The following is a 20026-nucleotide window of genomic DNA, read 5'->3' as shown; positions in this document are numbered from 1 at the left end:
TGGTGTGTATCGGCCACACAGCGGCTCTCTGTCCGCTCCTTGCTCCGCGGCTGTTCGCGGTACTCGGGTGGAACTTCGCCCTCCGGTGTGCGCGTGCTGCTTCGCCCCCTCGCTGCCTGCAGGGCGTGTGTTTAGTTTGAGGAGGGAGCTGAAAGTTGCTGCTGCAACATGGACTGAAGCAACAGCCCGGCGGAGCGTTGGATATATACCTGAAGAAGAAGAGCGCTGCGGCACAGAGCGGACCTTTCCCCGGGTTGACTTCCCCACCATGGACGAGGAAGACGGGCATATGGAGAACGGTGTGCACGCCGCCAGGGACTCGGACCGGCAGCAGCGGCTCCGGCTCTGTGTCTTAAATGAAATGCTCAACACGGAGAGGGATTATGTTCGGACGCTGCTTTTCCTCCAGTCGGTAAGTTTGACACATTCGCCACTCACGTTGCTCATCACTCGGGCATCCCGCTGCGCCGAACTCCAGTCACCGAGCCTTCAATTTGATGTCGCTTCGTCTTTTGGAGAACACGAACGCCTCGTGAATGTTATTAAGAAGCGGTCGACGCTGTATTAAATAGCAGGCTCCACTCTTTAATTCGGCTAAAAAACAATATATGAAGTGGCACCCGTTACAAGACAAAAGTAGACTTAATATTCCCCCCCTCTGGTGCCGATTATGGGATAAATCAGGCGAAATTCGCATGGAGTTTGGTTTGACCTTCTCTCCACAAGGATGAAAGCTTCTAATAATAGCTTCACTTTTCAATCCCGTGTTTGATATCGATATATGTGTGTGCGTGTGTGTGGATGTAAACATAACACAAGTTGGGCCCACTGTACAGCGGTTGGTTGTGTGGATGTCCTCATACAGATGTGATGTGTGATGTGCAGCCTGATATAAGTGTAACTGCTGCATGTCAGCCTCGTGTTATGAATGGTTATATTCAAATGTCACATTTTTGGGTTCTCGCATGTCTTTTTTTCTGCATGGGCTCTAATGTAGGGGAGCGATGGGGGGTGGGTGGCATCATTCACACCTCACTATTGTGTGGTAAAGCTCAGGTTCAAGACGATCAAAGGGCAGAGTCTGTGTGTCTCTCCAATTAAATAGATATTCATGAGCACCCTCTCACACCACACCTCCTCCTCCTCTTCCTCCTTCTTCCTCCAGACTCTGATAAGGAGTCATTTCAGCACCCTCACTTATACATTCAGTCTTTGCACAACACCACCGGCTTCCGCTGATGAGTGAATGTCCTGGTAATTTTACACGCTCCCTGTCAGACACCAACACCGGTAGCTGTTGGCTCCCAGCTGCTGGAGAGAGAGAGAGAGAGAGAGAGAGACTATCCCATTAGTCACGGTCCTTCTCCTCCCTGTGCCACCTATGCCTCATTGTGTGAGGTATAGGTGGACGGTGCAGGTGATTCTGCTTCAGAAAAATTTGGTGTGGGATTCAACTTCGACTGAATGAATTGGTTTCACTTAACTCGAGAGCCGCGACGTGACTGTGCCTGAATGGAACCCCCCCTCTTTTTGTCGCCCCCTCCACAACACGGTCAAAGGTCAGGGTCAGCTGCAAAACATCACCCCTTGGCCGGGAGGGGATCCAGACTCTCTGGTTTCTTTGCCCTGCCACCCTGCTGACTCTTTAAAAAGCCTGCCCCCCCACACACTTTACTTGTTCATAAAAGCCTTATTCTTATGAACTTGCTAATGATTCAATATCAATTTCAAATTTCAACATCTGGCAAGTATTTATAAAAAGGGGGAAAAAGTCAAGGTTCCGTCTTCTCTCTTGCGCTGTCACATGTTTGGAGGCTTCCTCCTGCACAGGAGGTCTCTGCCGCTGAGATAGGCTACTTAAGGATCTTACAGTTGGCGAAGCATGACTTTCTCAAAGGGATACCCACTCAATGCTGCTACAGGATGATGTGTTCCAACTTTTTTAACTTCTGTTTAAAGATTATTTTCGGGGGGCCGGTTCCTGTGACACTGCTTTTCTTCTCAGTTACACAAGAGGCAGTCAAGGCTTATCTTCTGTTACAAGACAGACCAGGCGGGAGAGGGAAATGCTTTGACAACACCCCCCCACTTCTGGCATAATGATAAAGACAAAGCCCCACTGATTTATCTGAGAAGTCTGGGGGCTTTTTTCTTTCCTGTGGACATCTGAAAACTGTCAGTGCCAGAGTCCTTGTCTGTGCTTCTCCGCATCATCACATCAATTGGCATCGTTTGATTTAAGCCATATTGTGAAGAGCCAGAGCGGAGTGCTGCGTGTGGGCTTGAGGGGAATTCTGTTATCTCCAGCATCTTTGCATAGAATGCCCTTTATATGGCTGCAGCCAATCTGAGTGTGAAGACTTAACTCACATTTTTAAGTGTGATTTTGTTAGGATATGTTTTGTCTGAATTCTGCTCTTGCAAATCTGTGTTTTTAGTATAATACCTCGTTGACACCAAAATAAGTAGGCATATGGATTTGTTTGGGCAAACACGCGGAAAAAAAGTCATGACTCTATTGCCATTGCCAGAAAAGGAGTTTGCCGTTCTGTTTTTTCTTCCCCTGTGCGTCATGTTTGACGTTACCAATGCACTGAAAACTGAGGCGCTCTCTCGCCCTGCTGATTGGTAATTAACACCTTCTCCCAGTGGTTTGGTTTCCATCCCTGCCGTGTCTACTGGAAGATCATTTGACCCGGGAGCGAATGGCGATTGTATGCATTCCCACTGCAGACAAAAAACAGATGTTGGTGGGTGTTGTGTTTTTTTTGAAGGAATCAGGGCTTAAGAAAGGCTAAACCAGTCATGCTCTGCTGCTTTGTGTTGCACAAACAGACATGTTGGGTTTTTGCACTATCTTGTCAAGAATTTCTCTAGGCTGAAATGCATGGATGTGGTTGCCCTAATTACGAGTCATTCACATGTGGGCACATACAATACTATGGCAACAAGCTTGATTACAATAGCATGCTATATGTGATGAGCATATATTGTCGTTACATGCGAGACCTTTCCCTGAGTCGACTATAGAGGAGTGTTATGGCAATCTGGGTTTAGTGGCTTAGATACCTAAAGGTGGAAATGGCCTTCGAGACATTTGAAACAAAGACACCAGTGCCAATCCTCAGTAAATCTCCCCCAGTACTCTCCATCCAGGGTCCAGCCGAGCATGCGCCGCTTCCCTCAGCAGGAGCTGAGGCTTTGTCACCATGCAGCCCAGTGGGGTTGATAAGGCAAGTCTGGCTATGGGAGCTCAGAGCATATGGTTTCAGTAAAGATAGAGAGGCTCCGGGTGGGGGGATAGTCGGGATGCGTAGTCCCTCAGTGTGAAGATGCTAACGCGGTGATGGGGAATGAATAGAGCGCATTCATTCATTCAATTATTTTGTGATGATGAATTATGTCCTGTGCATCTTTTGAGTGTCTGCTTTTTCTCAACCTGCCACCTGGTTCCCTCCTGTATTGAATAGAGATGTTGATTATCAGCCATATTATTGCAACCATCCAATGTTGACTCTGCACAAGCTACGAGATTGTGAAACGATGTTCTATGCTCATGTAGAAGTTACAAGTACATGATACCATGACAGTTACCTTAACTGCGAATATCCTATCGGCTATGAAAGGATGGTTCAGCATCACTACACTAGGTTCCTATACTAGTATACACTATAGGACACGCCATATACACAACACAAACTACAATCTATTGCAACAAACAACGAGGTTAAAAACCAGTAGAAGCACATGGTAAGTCATTAGAAGGGAACATTTGCAATGGTTTATGGGACGTATAGTTGCTTCACTCTTGATATACCTTTGCACTATTTTCTCTTTTCTACTGAATACTTTGGTCTGGATAAAATGTTTTATGGTCACGATTCATCTTGTAGATGATGGGAGTGGTTCCCATCCCACTAAACTCTTTTTAGAAGGATTTTCTGGAACGTCAATGGAGAAAATGAATGAGAACTTTACTTCTGGAAGTGGATGGTCACTGTGACGCTCTATGTTTGGTTTGTTTACACGTCCTCTGTAAGTTCTACATGTAGACCGGAGAGGAGACTGTGTGGGAGTGAAACAGCAAATTATGTTTTCCCCAGCCAATAAAAACAAACTTATACTTGTACTGAAACACAGCAAGGTTTGGGGTTTCAGTGTTTTCAATATTGCTGTCAGACTCCTTTGTATCCACACTGAGGATATCTGGACATGACGTCATGTTGAAATTTAAACATTTAAGTATAGAACACATCCCTATTCCCAGGTGCTTTTTTGTGTAGATGCCCTCAGCTTCCTTCTTATCTGAGGGCACCTGATGGTTTTGATTTCCTACGTCTCACTGGGATTATTTCCTCATGTCCACGGCTGAACGGCAGCTAGCCGCCGACCATCCACGTCATTCTTCATTGCCTTATCGCTGACTTATTTTGCACCTCCCTTTGTGCTCCTCCTCGAACCTCCTGGATCTTTAGCCCCTGTGCAGCATCGCTTATCAATTGCAATGATTGCAGTGACACACAAAAGAGATGGTTATCCGACTTTGGCATCTCAGCCATTCTGCATGTCTCTCATCCCCTGGCAATTACCAGTGCCAACGAGCTCATCCAATGTGCTGGAGGGAAGCATGTCGGGGTGGTGGGAAGAGGAGAGGTGAGTAGGGGGCTGGGGGTGTGAAAAGACGGGATTAGGGGATTCATTTAGCTCCGCGCTATCATTGTCAATCTTCTAATCTAGCTGCCTCATTTAAGCAGATTCCTTTTCAATTCAAAGTTTATGGTGATAACTGCTCGTTTCAAGCTTTTGTTGCAACTCTCTGAATCGATAATTTCTTAGTGCCATAGATTAGCTGGGATTTTCTTCAGGGCAACGCTTTGTTGATATAATCTAGGCAAACGGATTTCCCCTGCCACAATTACCAAAATGTAGGCTATCAACAACAGGAATATGGTCGGTGGCGTCATACCCGGTAGAGTTGAGGGAATTTCCTTCAGAACCATAAAGTTAGAGTTTGCCAATTTAAAGGCTGCTGGATTTGTTTTTACCACTCTGACCCATGGCATAGTGAAGACAACAGGGGAATTGTGTGGCCAATAAGTTAGTCAGCCTTCGACCTCCCTTTTCCACTCGGAGAAGTGAGAGATTGAGAGAAGGGTGTCCAGGAAGGCCTCGTCAGTGCTGCAGGATAATAGGAAACATCTGGAAATTCTGCCCTTTGTGACCTTTCGTTTTAGGCCACACACAAGTGAGGTTACACACGTCTAATACTGATGTGTGTTTGTGTGGATAAATGATATTGAGTTTCCAGTGTGTGATTGCACGTTCACTTTATAGGTGCAGTTTTTTTTCACATCTCCGTGTCATCCTTTGCTGTTGTTGATCTTTCTGTACGTGGACCTGGAGTCACTTTTGTCAAGCCCCGCAAAGCAGACAGGATGACAAGAGCACATGATCACAAACACAGAAGACGCCATGCGACCTGTGCCCTGGAAGACTCACATGCAGGAAGTCAGCCTTGAGCTTCCTCTCCAAACTTGAGCCTTGCGTACCTCTTTAGTTTCTTTTTCTCTTGCTCCATCTCTCCTTCCTTCCCTACTCAGTGGGAAAGACCAGCATCGAGTTTCTCTGGGCTGGGGAGAGGGGGGGTATAAATAGCTTCAGATTCTAACTCTCATCACGGCCACAACGCTGGTGGTTTTAGCCCACTGCAACCTTAGCCCTGCTGAAGTCATACACACATCACATATATAGCAAGAGAAGGGAGGGTCCATCCTAGCAGCAGGTAGAGTAGTTACAACGTCACGCTGCTGGGATTTTGCGAGGGTTTTTAATTTTACTGGGTTTTAAACTCTCTGCTGCGTGCTTTATACGTTTTGGTTTTAAAATATTGTAACCGCCCATTCAATCAGTCATGCTAAATGTTATCGTCCATAACCAGAAGAACAGAGGGGCTGCTCGGTGGCCAGCAGCTCTCTGGTTGTACTGGGCAGCTGCCTGGTGTGTAACTGTGTGAATTTGATCAGGGTGTTCCTGTTAAAGAGAGGTTGCCTCCTGGTGAAATTACCCTGAATTAACAGGGTAAAACAGGCGTTGGACTTCATGTTTATGTTTGACAACTATGTTTTCATTTGTAAATGGGGCTCAAATGACCTCTGTCCACATGAGGGTTCTGATTTTTAATCCCTGTCAATGCTAAAATGCCTGAAAATGCATATCACGTGACCATTCACATACACTGGGCACGTGCACGCTGGTGAAAAACAGGAAGCATTTGGTTTTTACTTGCAGAAAGAGCAAGGCTACAGAAAAGACAGAGCAATGTCAAAAAGGAAGAGCAGTTGGTTAAGACAACAGGGTCAGCCGTGCTGTAACTCATTATCCATGTTGCGTCTTTCACTGATAGCCGAGGCTAATGTTGGCTCTTTTCTTCCGGAGGGGGGGGGGGGGTTAGTTAAGGCTACTTCGTGAACAAAAAGACTAAATCAGCCAGCAGTTGTAACACCATTGTGTCCAAACGTCTCAGTTTTTTCTGCCCAACCAGACTTAAACGCAGCCCTGTAGTGTTCACACTAAAACAGGACCAGCAGTTTTTACAAACTTCTCAGTTAAAGCTACTCTACAACTCTGGAGCAGTGTGGACGCCAGACATATCCGTTGCAGAGTTGATCTGTTTTCAAATGAAAAAGTAGTAGTTGTCTATGGAGCCAAGACTGAGAGAACCACCATAACCCAAGTCAGTTCAAAAACCACAAGCTTCCTTTTATATACACATATTAATGCTATAATTGCCACCATGCAACCTTCCATCTCTGGACAATTGGTGCCATGCAGTGCGGCTACAGTGGCAGACCTATTTCATTCTTCTGTCGGGTGTCAATGCCAGCTTCCAACTCAATATAATAGGGTTTTTTTTTTAAAGTCATGTGTGTTGATAAGCCATTTCTTTGAGGCATAGGACTGCAGCAGGAATTTTAAGAATTCAAGTTAACAAGTCTAAACCACTGTAACCCGGAGGCATGATGTCAACCCCCACACCCCAGCCCCTCCACCCCCTCCCTCCGCAAGAGATGTTTGTGGATTATTCCAGCCATGAATTAGCATAGGATTAAAGTAATTCTGCGTGATCAGTATGAGGTGGGTGTGTTTTGGGGACTCTTTTGGTTTAAACGAATTAATGTCTTTTTCTTTCAGTAGTTCCTAGTTAATGTTAAGAATATTAAAAAAGTGTGGAATCTGTTTGTGTGGAGGTAAGGACCTGTAGTTACTCAGGCATCATTTCAGCTAACTGATTTCTCTGTGTCAGACATTAGTGCGGATGGTGTTGAGAATGTGGCCCGAGAGACTTTAAAGATGTGCTGTTTGGAAAAATTTTATGATGGGAACAAACGTGTGTGTGTGTGTGAAAGGCTCTGTGGAGTGCTTTTCAACAGGCTGATATACGATACAATGGGTGACCTGGCCTGAAATGTAAAAGCGCGGCAACATGAGCTCCCTAATGTCCCTTTGGAGATCATGACCCGGACAAAGTCGGGGCACGTACTTTCTCAGGGTAGGCACTGGGTGCAGTGGCGGTGCCACATGTTTTTTTTAGTGCACTCTCGAGCGGTGCATGCATGGGATGGATGGATACCTGCAGAATGTCTTGAAATAGTCTCTCCCCTTGGAGCTTCCTGTTTGCCCTACGTACTGTGGCGGCAGGCTTACAATGTTTGTTTGCTTTCTCAAATACCACCAGATGTGTGGCTTCTTTCAGGGGTCAGAGGTCATACTCTTCATGGAAAAATGTGGAACAAGAAAACACAACAATTAAACACCTTCACACAAAGCTTCTTGAATTTAGAGAACATGTTATGTATCATTTTAGATTTGGTTATAATACTAGACGGTGGAAATCTTGCTGGATCAGGGCGGGTCAGAGTATGCCTGGCCTGTAAGCTGCCCAGCCAGGAAACTGTTCACATGACACAATGGGACAAAGAAGGAGTGACACACACACACACACACACTCACACACTCTCACACTCACACACTCTTAAGTAGGTCTTCCATTTTTTTTTTTGTTCCATGGTACGGAAATGCACTTTGAAGTAACATTAAGTGTCTTGTTTAAATGTTCTCCTCCAAAATAAAGCTAGTGACCAGTCATCCTTGTATAAAATGATAATTATTTTCTTGTTAATCTCCTCTCTTTTGTGTTGGCTCCTCAGGCTCACGTCTGCTCTTTTAATGTCAACAATGAGACTGTTGATACTGTGTGTGTGTTGTGAACAAAACCGAAGGGAAATTGTGTCAGAGCTCTTTGTGTGACATCCTGAGTGAAAGGTGTGGATGGAACAGTAGTGGGAAGTCGAAGAGCGTTGCTGGATTAACTTTTCTAGTTAGCTTCTATAAACTAAGAATTAAATAGAATTAAAAACAAGTTACACCAATTATTGTTATTAAACCCCATTAGTTAGACATAAGCTGTCGAATGAGTTGTTTTCATGACAGCTGCTGATACATTTTTTGGCCTGGTTGCTTAACGATTTTTACTATTTATTCGTGTTCATTCTTTCTGATCACAGTTTTGCCAACTAACACAGCACAAGTTTACTCGGATGATTTTGTGCTGATCTGCTGAAAAGGTAACAATTGCAGATGAAGAATCACCACTGCTGGTTTTTGTCTCCAGATGGGATTGAAATGATCCTTTACAGAGTAGCTGTCAAAGAAAAAAGTGGGTAGAAAGTAGAGTTTGAGCAGTATGGGCTATTTCAATGGCATATTGTTACGTTTTCACTTCAGATAAGATAATATAACAACAATATAATACAAAATTACACAAACAAAATGTACTGAAATTAACATGAAAGTTATTATTACCCAATGGTGGCTGCCAAAAACGAGAAGTTGAATGAATATAGGTCAGCTTCATCCCTGGTTTCAGAGCTAGAAAAAGGACAAAAATGGATTTAACTAGCAGCTGTCTGTCTGTCTGTCTGTCTGTCTGTCTGTCTGTCTGTCTGTCTGTCTGTCTGTCTGTCTGTCTGTCTGTCTGTCTGTCTGTCTGTCTGTCTGTCTGTCTGTCTGTCTGTCTGTCTGTCTGTCTGTCTGTCTCTCTGTCCAACTAACATTGTTCTGTATCACGTTGGTAAATACTGTTTGAGTTAGAACCAGTGGTTGCTCTCTATGATCTTCCCCTTCCCTGCTTTGCCAAATGACCATTATTGTGTAGGGTTGGATACTCATTTATTTCGTCCACCCTCTTTTCACTGTCTGTGCCCATGACACTGTTTGCGTCTGCCCAGCTGAATGCCAGGTGTTGGCCTGCTTGGTTTGGTGTTGCCTGTCACAAATCTACTGTATTAAAGCGAAAACATGTGTTTGTTCTGAAAAACACATGTTTTTGTTATGAAATGTGAACAGGTATTGTTTCTTTAGTTTAGCTTATATGGTCGCCTGTGTTGCATCCCTCTCTGAAAGCTTTGCACATCTCCGATGGCTCACTCAACACCCTGCTCTCCATGCTTGTTCCAGTCTGTGATGCGTCCAAACTTCCAGATGGCCTCTGCAATCTGGTCCATGATGTTATCTCCAGATCACCACATGTCACCCTAAACAGGAAAGCCACTTGGAAAACGGTCTCTTAGACAAATCTCCATTGAGGGTCAGCAACAGTAGAAATTAAATTAGGTAAATAAAAGTGTAATTTTAGCTGCGTTGAAAGTAAATAAACATGTCACATCGATATAAAATTATATAATCTTAACAGATTTATAGGTTGACACAGAGGCAAAAACGGCTGCTAACAGTCGGTGCACAAATGATAACAAGTATTAATTACATTTTCCACACTAACGGCTTTGCAAGCTATTTCCATTCGAGCTGTTACAAGAGGAGTGTGTGAGAGCAAGTGTCACACGCTTCCCTGTTTTTTGCTCTGATTGATGTGTAGTGAGAGGCAGAATTGAGGGAGAGTGTGTAATTGTCTGAGAGAAGCTACGTGAAAAAGTGGATGTACCATAATTGATATTTAAAGCACATTAATTATAAGAAGTCACTGTTAAAAAAGCATGCAGCAAAACAAGACAGAAAAAAGGCTCAAGCCCTCAGTTATAAACACTCCCTTTCAACTCAGGGAAAAAAAGTCACGCTCAGAAATTATAGTTATTACTGTCCTTTGCAATTTAGACATCAAAATTAATTTGGACTGAAAAGATACAGACTTTTGCTGGTATAATTTTACATATTCAACATCATCCATTCATGTAGCATAGCTAATGTGTGCTTGATGAGTAGGCAGTCTTTAACAGGAAGTCCCTGGTCCAGTGCTGTCTGTCTGTCCTCTGTGGTTGAGACACAGTCTCATCCCCTGTCGTGTCAAGTTTCCGCCCATGTGAGCAGTTCAAAAAGCCCTGAAGTTTAAAGCGCTTCAAAGCGGAAGTGAGTGAGAGGGGAGAAAAAAAACTGGACAAGACTCAAAGAGGACTTTGTTTTTTGGTGATTGGCTCTGCCAAAAAGGGGTTTCTCTTGGAAGACAGCGAGGGACTGGTTGGAGGGTTGGGTGGGAGCAGAGGGAGTTTTTAAAGTGTTTAGGAGAGATGTGAATTACAGCTTCAGAGAGAAAGAAGTTTGGGATGGTGTACTGGGGTCCCTCATTGAGGCTACACCACGGGCCATTCTCTGGCTCCGCTGCACTCAGGACACAAAGAGGGGATTTCTTCATTTATTTATTCAATTTCATGCCATGTCGACCCCAAACTGGCCCCCGTCCCCTCTCCAAAACTGCCCTGTTCCTCTTTATGGCTGGCTACCCAGAACCCTCTCTGCAGAAAGAGGGACCCTTAATGGATGCATTGTTTTTAGCTTGTTGTTTTTTTCTCTTGGATGAAGAGCGGTAAAGGGTTTGAGGCTGGTGACCTGAGAATCTGGACAGAAAAAAGGCCAGAGTCTGTGGATCTGTGATTCTGTTTGAGGACTGTCGCAGTAGGTGTGGGAACCAGGGCGAATTGAAAGGGGGCTCTCGGGGCCCTCTGAAAAAGCTTTGAAAAGTGTTAGAGCTTGTTCTTGATATATGAGGTCTCCTGTGAGATATCTGAATTGAGCGAGATGGCCCAGCGTTGTTGCTGAATGCTGATTGTAGTCACAGGAGTGAAATCACTTGTTCCAGCCAAGAAATGGTCAAAACCCTTTTGACGTGTGGATACATTTAATATCGTCATTCTACTGATATTCCATGTTACCATGTCATCTTGCCTTTGCTTCTATATACTAATAATAATAACCTTATTCGTATAGCACTTATCTAAACAAGGTTACCAGGTCAATGGCAAAATTAAGAATCAATATATGGCCAACAGGAAATACAGAATCCATCACTTCAGGTCAATAATTCAGTTTCTTGAGCTCCATTTGGCATCATTACCAGATGAAGGCTCCTGATCCTCGCTAAACTAAGGAATGAATGATAGCCAGTGACACGATAGTTTAGTTCTTCTGGATCTTGTTATCCAGTAGCTCAGTAAAAAAATGTTAGATAAATATTAAGCATACCCTCATTATTCCCTCAGTTTGTGTTTTAATTTCTGCTTGTCATTTTAATCCTTTTTTTTATCGCATAACATATTAGAAGAAGCCTTCTGTGTAGTTGAGTCCAGTGTAATACCAGCACATCTCCCAAGCAGCCTGTCAAGGCGGCTGTGATCATGTTCTCCCAGACATTCATTTTCTCATTAATCCCTGTTTAATATGGATGACCTTTTGCTGAAGTTAAACATTCAAATTAAAAGGATCTTCTGCTCCCCAACCTGAGTGACCCTTGAGGCAACATCCCCTCCAGCAGAGTGACGGCATCTCCGGCAGCTTTCATCCTGACTGTACGTCTGACTAACCCCCATGTGGTAACGGGACAATTATGACATCTACTTACTTCTCTATAGTTATATATCTACTGTTTTTTTTTATATTTTATCATACCCATCCAGGATTTCTTGTGTCAAGAAATGATTTTTATTGTAAAGATTTGATCCTTGTATCGTAGATTGACCCCTGGTGTCATTCACAGTGACGTTAGTGACCTTTGCAGTTGTGAGCTCTCTTTAACTGATAGAAAGTGGACCTGATGTTGGGTCATGTTACGTGGCCAGCTTGGCTGCAGGTAGAAAACTGTGTTCAGAGGCAGACGTGATGGCAGCAGGCCTCTTACTCACTGTTCACTGGAGCGGACGCTGGACTCCACCAGCATATGGTCCATCTGTATCTTCACACCTTACTGTCTGGCCCCTCTTCGCTCCGGTAAATCTCAACATTGAACAACCCCCCCACCCAACCACCCCGCCAAGCCACGTCTGACCCTTTGGCTTTTGCTCATATGAGATGATGCCGGATGCCTCATAGGACAACAGTTATAGGTGTTAAACAGCTGTCTGTGGTGGCAGGGGACAATGGATGTTGGGTGAGACGTGTGTTGCCAAGTGCTGTTATTGGTGGTAAAGGAGTAAATAAGGAGGGCTGCATTTCTGTTGGCTCCTTTTGACACAAATAAATATCATGATCTGTCACTCGTCACACTCTCAGTGTAGTCTGGCTGTTGAGCCGCAAAGTTAACGCAAAGATCTTCAGTTTAAATCACTCCCACAGTGCACAATGTGATTTATTTGTTTGCTACAGCTCGGTTGCATCCTACTACCAAAACCACTTAGAACACAGTTGAGTAATCGGCCGGTCAAATGTGTTGTGTACTTTCTTTTCTCAGAAGCCCCACTTCCTGTCCAGAAGTTACATCTGCTGCTTTTTTTGCGGCGAGGCACTGCTTCACTCTGCAGACTGGTTTGCCTTGCTTGCTGAGTTGAGACACTGCGTATCTGCTTGAAAGAAACAAAATGCTTGTAAATGATTTAGGCGTCTTAAAAGTGATGGCCTTTTTGTCATGTGTGATTGCTCGTGTTTCACTTCCTGTTTGCATGCCACACATTAAGACATACTGGCAGAGACGTGCGTTCTGTTGCAGTTTGGGTATTTTTGAATGTGTGATTTTCTTGCGCATAAATAGTTGCAGTAAAGGGTGAGTGACTCAGCTCAGTGGGATCACATAACTTCAGGCCAACTGATCAAGTGGCCGGTCAGTGGCACGTTTACAGATTTTAAGTAAAACTGCTGTCAGGGCAGTTTTACACTGGCTCTTTTGAGGTTATTTAAGAGGCGGAGAGTCACTTCTGCTTTGGCATGAGAACATGCATATGTAACAAAACTATACGCTGTCCTCCATTTAAACACAGAAGAGGCTTTTTTTATTAGAGTAAGACTGATCGGGAGCTATATGCACAAATGCAGCTTGCAATATAGAGGTAAAAAAATTCAGCTGTAATCGTTCCTGTCATATTTCACATTTCCCGTGGACTTCACAGTGCTTATCTAAACTTGCACGTGCTTCGAAGGAGGTCACACATTGAAGTATATTTACCAAAACCGTGAAAACAGCCCTGTTCCACAGTTTGTAAATGAGGTAGTGGGGTTGTGAAAATGTTAATGAGAAGCCAATATAATTGTTTCTGAGAACTCGGAGCAACTGTATGAGAACTGTATGCTAGGGTTTAAATTTGATCTGTAAACTTGTTAAAGGTCTCGCCTTTTTTTCTCAGAGAAAACATGACTGACTTCTTGCAATAAGCTCCATAAGGGACACATAATAGATCAACCTCAGGTCTGGAGAATATCTTGCGGTCTGTCAAGTGTGTGTCATTCTCTGCTCATAGAGTTTAAACCCACACCCTCTACTGGGTGTGGGTTTAAACAGTTGTTTAGGAGCAAACAACTGCCTAAACTTATTTGTAATGGTATTTATCGAATTCGATAAATTTAATTAGTAAAGTGCACTTATTTATTGTGATATAATCTAACTATAATTTCTAGCCATATCATCCATTCCTCGGTTTTATTACTCATAATACCATATTATTTTGTTGTATTTTTTCCTCTGACAAATTTCAGGTTAGTTCTGAAACCTTATACAGTAAATATTTGTATAGCACTTATCTAAACAAATCATTTTGAAGCTTTAATATCTTTTGATATTTCCTTTCCAGGTTATATTGAATATTCCTGTCTTCACCATACTGAAACATCAGTGGCACAATCCTGCATTATTGTTGTCTTTGGCAGCATCGTGGTCTATTAAGGAGCTTGATGGTTTTGTTACCAGTGTCCCATGGGATGATGATGTGCAGTTTCCCATCATCCCTGTGGCAAGAGACCATCATGTGCAACATCTCTGCTGTGCAGCAGCTGAGGCCCCTCCGTGCAAACAATCTGACTCATTATTATGAGTCGGAGGGTATCAAAAATGAATTTGTGTCCCTTCTGACCAACTATTATTAACACGCTGGTTGATGTCATCACTATTTTTAGGTACTGGAGAGTAACAAGGCATCTTGTGCACAGAATCTAACGTGAGGTGCTCAGAGCATCCTGTTTGGGAAACGCTGCAGTGTATATATCTGTGTCTTTATGTAAAGGACTACAATTCGATTTAACCGAATGACAAAGTTGTCTTTCTTAGCCAGCAGAAGACAGAGACTTTGCTATCCTTTAATTACGTAAATATTATTCATCCATGTCTGATCCTGCACTGAACATGATTTATACACCCTCGGCCTGAGGATGCCGATGTGCTGATGTCAGAAAAGGAGCAGCAAGGTCACGGACATGTCCTACTGCTATATTTGGAGAGTGGTTTTTGTGTTTGTTTGCGTGTCTGGCTACTCCTCTGAAACCCATCCCCCCCCTCCCCCTCCAAGCAATGTTCAGGGGTTTTGATGACAGCAAGTTGTAACGCCGGAGATTAGAGGGCAGTTGTGAAACTTCAGTGAAACCATGTAGACACCATAAAGTAGTGTGTGTCCACAGAGCTTAGAGCCAGCAAAATCTTCACCTGTATCTGAGCATGGAGATCATGTTCTCTGTCCAGACCCAAAGACCCAGACAGGCAGATGGGAGACTGGTCCCACGCCAGTGAGGATGCATTGATGCTACGCCCCCTAAAACCATCAGAAGCAGCCCAGAGTACCAAAGTGTCTCTGTCCTCTGTGAACGCTCCATCAGACCACAAAATTATAAATACATAAATATAAATATATGTGGCACAGGTTATGTCAAATGTCAAATGAACAATAAAGTGTGAACCTTTATTTTTTTACATAAACAATATTGTTTGGTTCAGATATGATAAAACAAGGGAATAAGAGGTGAAAAAACTTGATTGATCATTTAGATGATAATAAGATGATAATCTACTTTAATTAATTCTTTTGAGCACAAACTATGTAACATTCATTGAGACTGACTTTCCTCATCGTTGCTCAGTTGTCTTTGCAGCTGACAACAGCCTTTATTATCCAGACGCAAACATATTTACAAGCAAATATTAAGTTCTATTTCCATGTAAACTTAAGTTACATGCAGTATTTATAATGGTAGTTTGAATGATGTTAATCCCAGTTGAAAGGCAACAGCGACATTACATAACCTTAGTTAACGGCTCCTGAAAAGCAGGTTTGCTAAGCAGTAAAGGTTTGAACGGAATCTCATTCACATTCATCCATCTAACTTAATTAAATGTTGCTGGTGAAAATCTCAACATCAGATAACGGAGGAACTGGGTTTAGGTCGAGCTCTATATCAGCATTTACCTCTCGTGAAAGTAAACAAGGACCATCAGCCGCATCCTGCTGCCGCTCAGCATGTTGTTTCATAAGTAATGAGCTCAACAACTGAGTCCAGTGGTCAGAGTAGAGTTACACTGCTTGTCATGACTCCTGTGTATGTTTTTTCACGATTGACTTTCTTTTTCCGATAACAACTGCTCTAGCCACATGATGGCTCTTTGAATGTTCATCTCTTATCCTACTGTCAGTGCATGTTTGCCGCACTGCTCCGAGGTATTGCCCGCTCCATGCAAATGATGCATGACTTGTAATTAGGGTCATCTAAGGGTGCAATCACATCTGCTTCTTCCTCTGTTATCCAGACGAGTGGCAAATAATGGCTTTGTGCGATTTTTCATCTCTGAATTTGTTTTGCACATTATGTTTGCATCTGCCAATTTGTGAAGCTAACAGAAGTCACGTAAAACTACTGGAAGCTCTGATCATTGGTAGCCTGCCTTTCTGCCAAATTATGGTCTTAGGCTGTGGAGGAAGTAAAAACAGGCCAGATTGAAGTCTGAGTAACTCTAGCCGTGTGATGCCGAGTTTCACTCGGCTGGATGTTGCCTTGATTGGTGGTCATTAGTACAAAGAGATGCTGAATATGAAAAATCACTCCAGGCTGCAGTTTGTCCAATTATAATGCTTGGCTTTCTAAGCACAGTGAGCTGATGTCCATCAGATGTCAACATCCTGCCAATTAAACTCCTCACACCTTCTTTTGGGACGTTTCCTCTCGTTGACTCTGACCAGGCTCTCAAGCTGCAACAGTCCAGACTGTAAAAATCATGTGCATGCCTGGTGTATGCCTTGTAATGTCTCTGGCTCGGCCGAACCCAGTGTCTCTGTCATGATAGTGGACAGGGAGAGCTTCCAGTTTTCTCTCCAAATAAACCTGTGTGCTTTGTGATGGAACAATGAAGACAGCCAATACAACCCTGGGTGAGAATGAGGCGAGACCTGGACTGAAAGGACCTCTTTGTTGCTCCTTCCCACCATCCTCCATGCTGATCCCCCTGTCACCACATCTGTGTGGCACATTTAGTTTCAGCAGTGAATCCTGTCTACGATGTCAATAAGGATATTTTAGTCTTTTACTTTACCCTTTATTCCACTATTGTCCCCTTCACCCCCTGTTTCTCTCCCCTGCTGCTTTCCTTCATCTGAACACAACCGAGGATAAAGCCTTGTTTCCTGCCACTTTTCGTCCACTCTGCCAGGGAGCGGTCTCTCACATGAGTGACTCCTCCAGTGTCGACACGGCACAAGTTGCCATATGGGAGATTTAATTAGCGTTTGCCTCAAGCACCATCAGCTCACTCCCAAAACCAGTCAAGAACACGACAACTACTGCTTCTCTTTAACGCAGACCTTAATTAGGGAGGTTGTCGCTCACTGTTAAAGACCTGTGCTTTCTGTTTTGGAACCAACCCACGCAACAAGCTAGTAAAGACGGCAAAAAACATCTAGTGAAGGGGAGCAGTCCTCCGGTTCTCTGCGCAGGAAATGATATGATTGCTCCCTGACTGCCTGGTGGCTGTTCTATCTTTAGAGCCAATGTGTGATTAAGAGTGTCAGTCTGTCATTATGGGCAAGTGACTTATACTGTAAGTTATACATGTATTAGGATAATGGGCTTTATAGAGCATGCAAGGAACCTTTTTATCCCTTTTTTACTAAGGGGCGGTTCACTCACATTACAAATAAATGCATTTTTTATTCTAACCATTCATTATTGTGTGTGCACAGTAGCCACACAGATTGTTTTGGTTCCTCTGGTTTATCCACAGTGTGCAATGTCAGTTTTTATCCAGACAGTTTGGCAGAAAGTAGTTCCACTGAGACTTGTTTTTGTGATAGTGAACCTTGATCGACCAGAAAGCGTGGCGTTTAAAAACAATGAAAAGAAACAGTGGTTTGAATGAAGTGCTTGGTCACATTTTATAGGCTTTGATCAGATTAGATTTTTTCTTCAATTTGAAAACTTTTAAAGCTGTGTGTTTAAATGTGTTATGTGGTCATTTTTTTTCATGTTAACAATTGTTAAGTGATCAATTGTTCCTATTGTTCCTGTGTTAGTGCAGATGTTGACATTATTTTATGAAAACACATTGCTCTAAACACTTTTCAAATGTTGCTTTTCAATGCCTCACTTAATCTCCATTGTACTTGGACGGAATCTCACAGTACTACTGACAATTTAACATTTGCATGGAGTAGTTTTGAAGTTGCCTGTTGAAAATGAACCTGGAGGTTTTTTGAATAACAGCTGTAGCCTCCAGAATTTTTTTTTGAATTTTGGAATCGTTCTAAATTAAAAAATTTAATTAAATTGAACCCAATGTTTTTTTCTTTCGTAACACCTTTCATCCACGTGGCAAGCTATCGTTTCTCAGGCTTGAGGCACTGAAACGCAGGCAGATACAGCAGGAGTCTGCCAGTTGAAGGAGTCTTCAGGAGTTTTATTTGGCGGTTTGGGGGATACAAATCTCCTCTCCTGTATCTGTTTTCTTATTTGGAGACATTGTTTGAGTGTGGAGATGAGGCAGACAGCCAGACTGAGGCAGGATAAGCCTGTCAAACAGTTGATCGACAGAGAAATGGGGAAGACAGAATAAAAGAAACTGTTTGCAGATTCACTTCCCCCTCTTTTTGCCATTTACCCTGTTTTTCTAAGTCAGGATTTCTGATTGGCAGGCATGTAAGCACTCACACACACAAAACTGCACGCGTAAAGCTTAAACTGACATGAGCCTATTACGGTTTTCTTTGCTGAATTGGTTTGTGGAGACGCGGCAAGAATGAAGCAGTTATTTTGGCTGATGTCTTGCAGCTGAATGCTCAGGTGCATTCGCTTCCATTACACAAAATCTATACAGGGAGCTTCATGTGATACAAAACAAATGGAATAAAACACATGTCATATAATGGAGAAATCTGTGGCACCTATAGAGGACAGTAAAGCAACTGTGACATGTCCATTGTGCACCATGAAATGCAATTTATCCGTGAAGTATGTGAGCGTACATGTGACTGTTGTTAGGAGGTCTGTGTGTTTATCCTCATGCACAATGATGCAACATTGGCTCAACATGAAGCTGTTTCCGCAAAACAAATAGCACATACACACACTACCTTTAAAATAATCAGCAGAGGGAACCTGGACTTCCACTTCGGACAACGTTTGTATGCACATGAAATGGTTTCAAAAACCTGTCTTGGTTTCTTGTTGAACCAGACTTGGAAGTTCAATATCTCCAATTGATGCTTACTGAATTATAGCTTAAATGTAAATGTTTCAGGCCCAGAATAAAGCACAGTGCTTCTTCTTTTTTAACCTGCTTTTCGTTTGTCTCCTCCACAGGCGTTTCTGCACAGAATCAGACAAACTGCAGATGACCAACAGTGTCTGTCCCCTGAACATGTCAAGGTACGGTCTTGAAATACTTTTGTTCGTATAATTCAGTACAAAACTTGAATGTCAGTCAGTAGAGCATATATCTCCGCCAAGCCCCAGCTTGCCCCTTAAATGGGAATTCTGGTATTTATCAACCTAGGCCCTATTTTGTACAAGTGTAGGTGTTTAAATGAATGGTATTTACAAAACAGCATCAGACTGTCAGACATATCCAGTCAATCCCCTCAGCCGACGTCCGAGACAATGCACAGCAACCTGCTTTTGCTCCTTTTTTAGTTTTTTGATATAACAAATGCACTTTGAACCTATGTTTCCACCACCATCTTCCTACAACAACCAAGGTCTCAGGAAACTTGAGAGTGAGACTTCTCGTTGATTGAGACATGTGTGAGGTGGCCGGACTTATAGCAAAGACCCTAAATAACAATTTCCAACTTTTATTCGTAAAATAAACTAGTGGATATTTTGTGGACTTTCGCATAGCCCAATAAAACTAATTGTAGTCAATGCCGCTGGGTTGCAGCTAATAGACTGATTCCAAAAGTACCTTTCATTTACACACCTACACTTAGAGCCCTTGTTGGAAATACTTTTCATTCCATTGAGTTTTTCATGAGAAATTTACAAAAACTTCAAAACAGTACTTATTTTGCAAGGTTAAATAAAGTGAAAACATTTCCTGGATCTTTCCACTTGATCTAATCCATTTGAAACGTTAATGTTTTCTTCCTTGACCTATTTCCCACCCTTCCACCAAGTTTATAATAAAATCAGTTCAGTTTTAACGTTTTCCTCCCAACAGACAGATAAACAGACAGATTGCAATGAAAACATAACCTTCTTGGCGGCGGAATGATCTATCTTGAGATGCTCAGATGACATTTGTATTCTCCTATTTACCAAATTTTCCCAAATCTCTGTCCATCTG

At 42.9% G+C, this 20026-nt stretch overlaps 1 protein-coding gene across 2 annotated transcripts in view; it reads left to right on the top strand.

The window, feature by feature from the left end:
• prex1 (phosphatidylinositol-3,4,5-trisphosphate-dependent Rac exchange factor 1) overlaps positions 1-20026 on the top strand; it is an 84703-nt gene continuing 64677 nt past the window's right edge. For both annotated transcript variants that reach the window (XM_062391925.1, XM_062391924.1), the window contains exons 1-2: positions 1-412; positions 19045-19110. In XM_062391925.1, coding sequence (XP_062247909.1) covers positions 269-412; positions 19045-19110 — 210 coding nt within the window. In that variant the 5' untranslated portion in view covers positions 1-268. The remainder of the gene's footprint in view (positions 413-19044; positions 19111-20026) is intronic.

This window comes from Platichthys flesus, chromosome 7, assembly GCF_949316205.1.
Source record: "Platichthys flesus chromosome 7, fPlaFle2.1, whole genome shotgun sequence".
Lineage (NCBI taxonomy): Eukaryota > Metazoa > Chordata > Actinopteri > Pleuronectiformes > Pleuronectidae > Platichthys > Platichthys flesus.
This window is presented reverse-complemented; position numbering and strand designations above follow the sequence as displayed.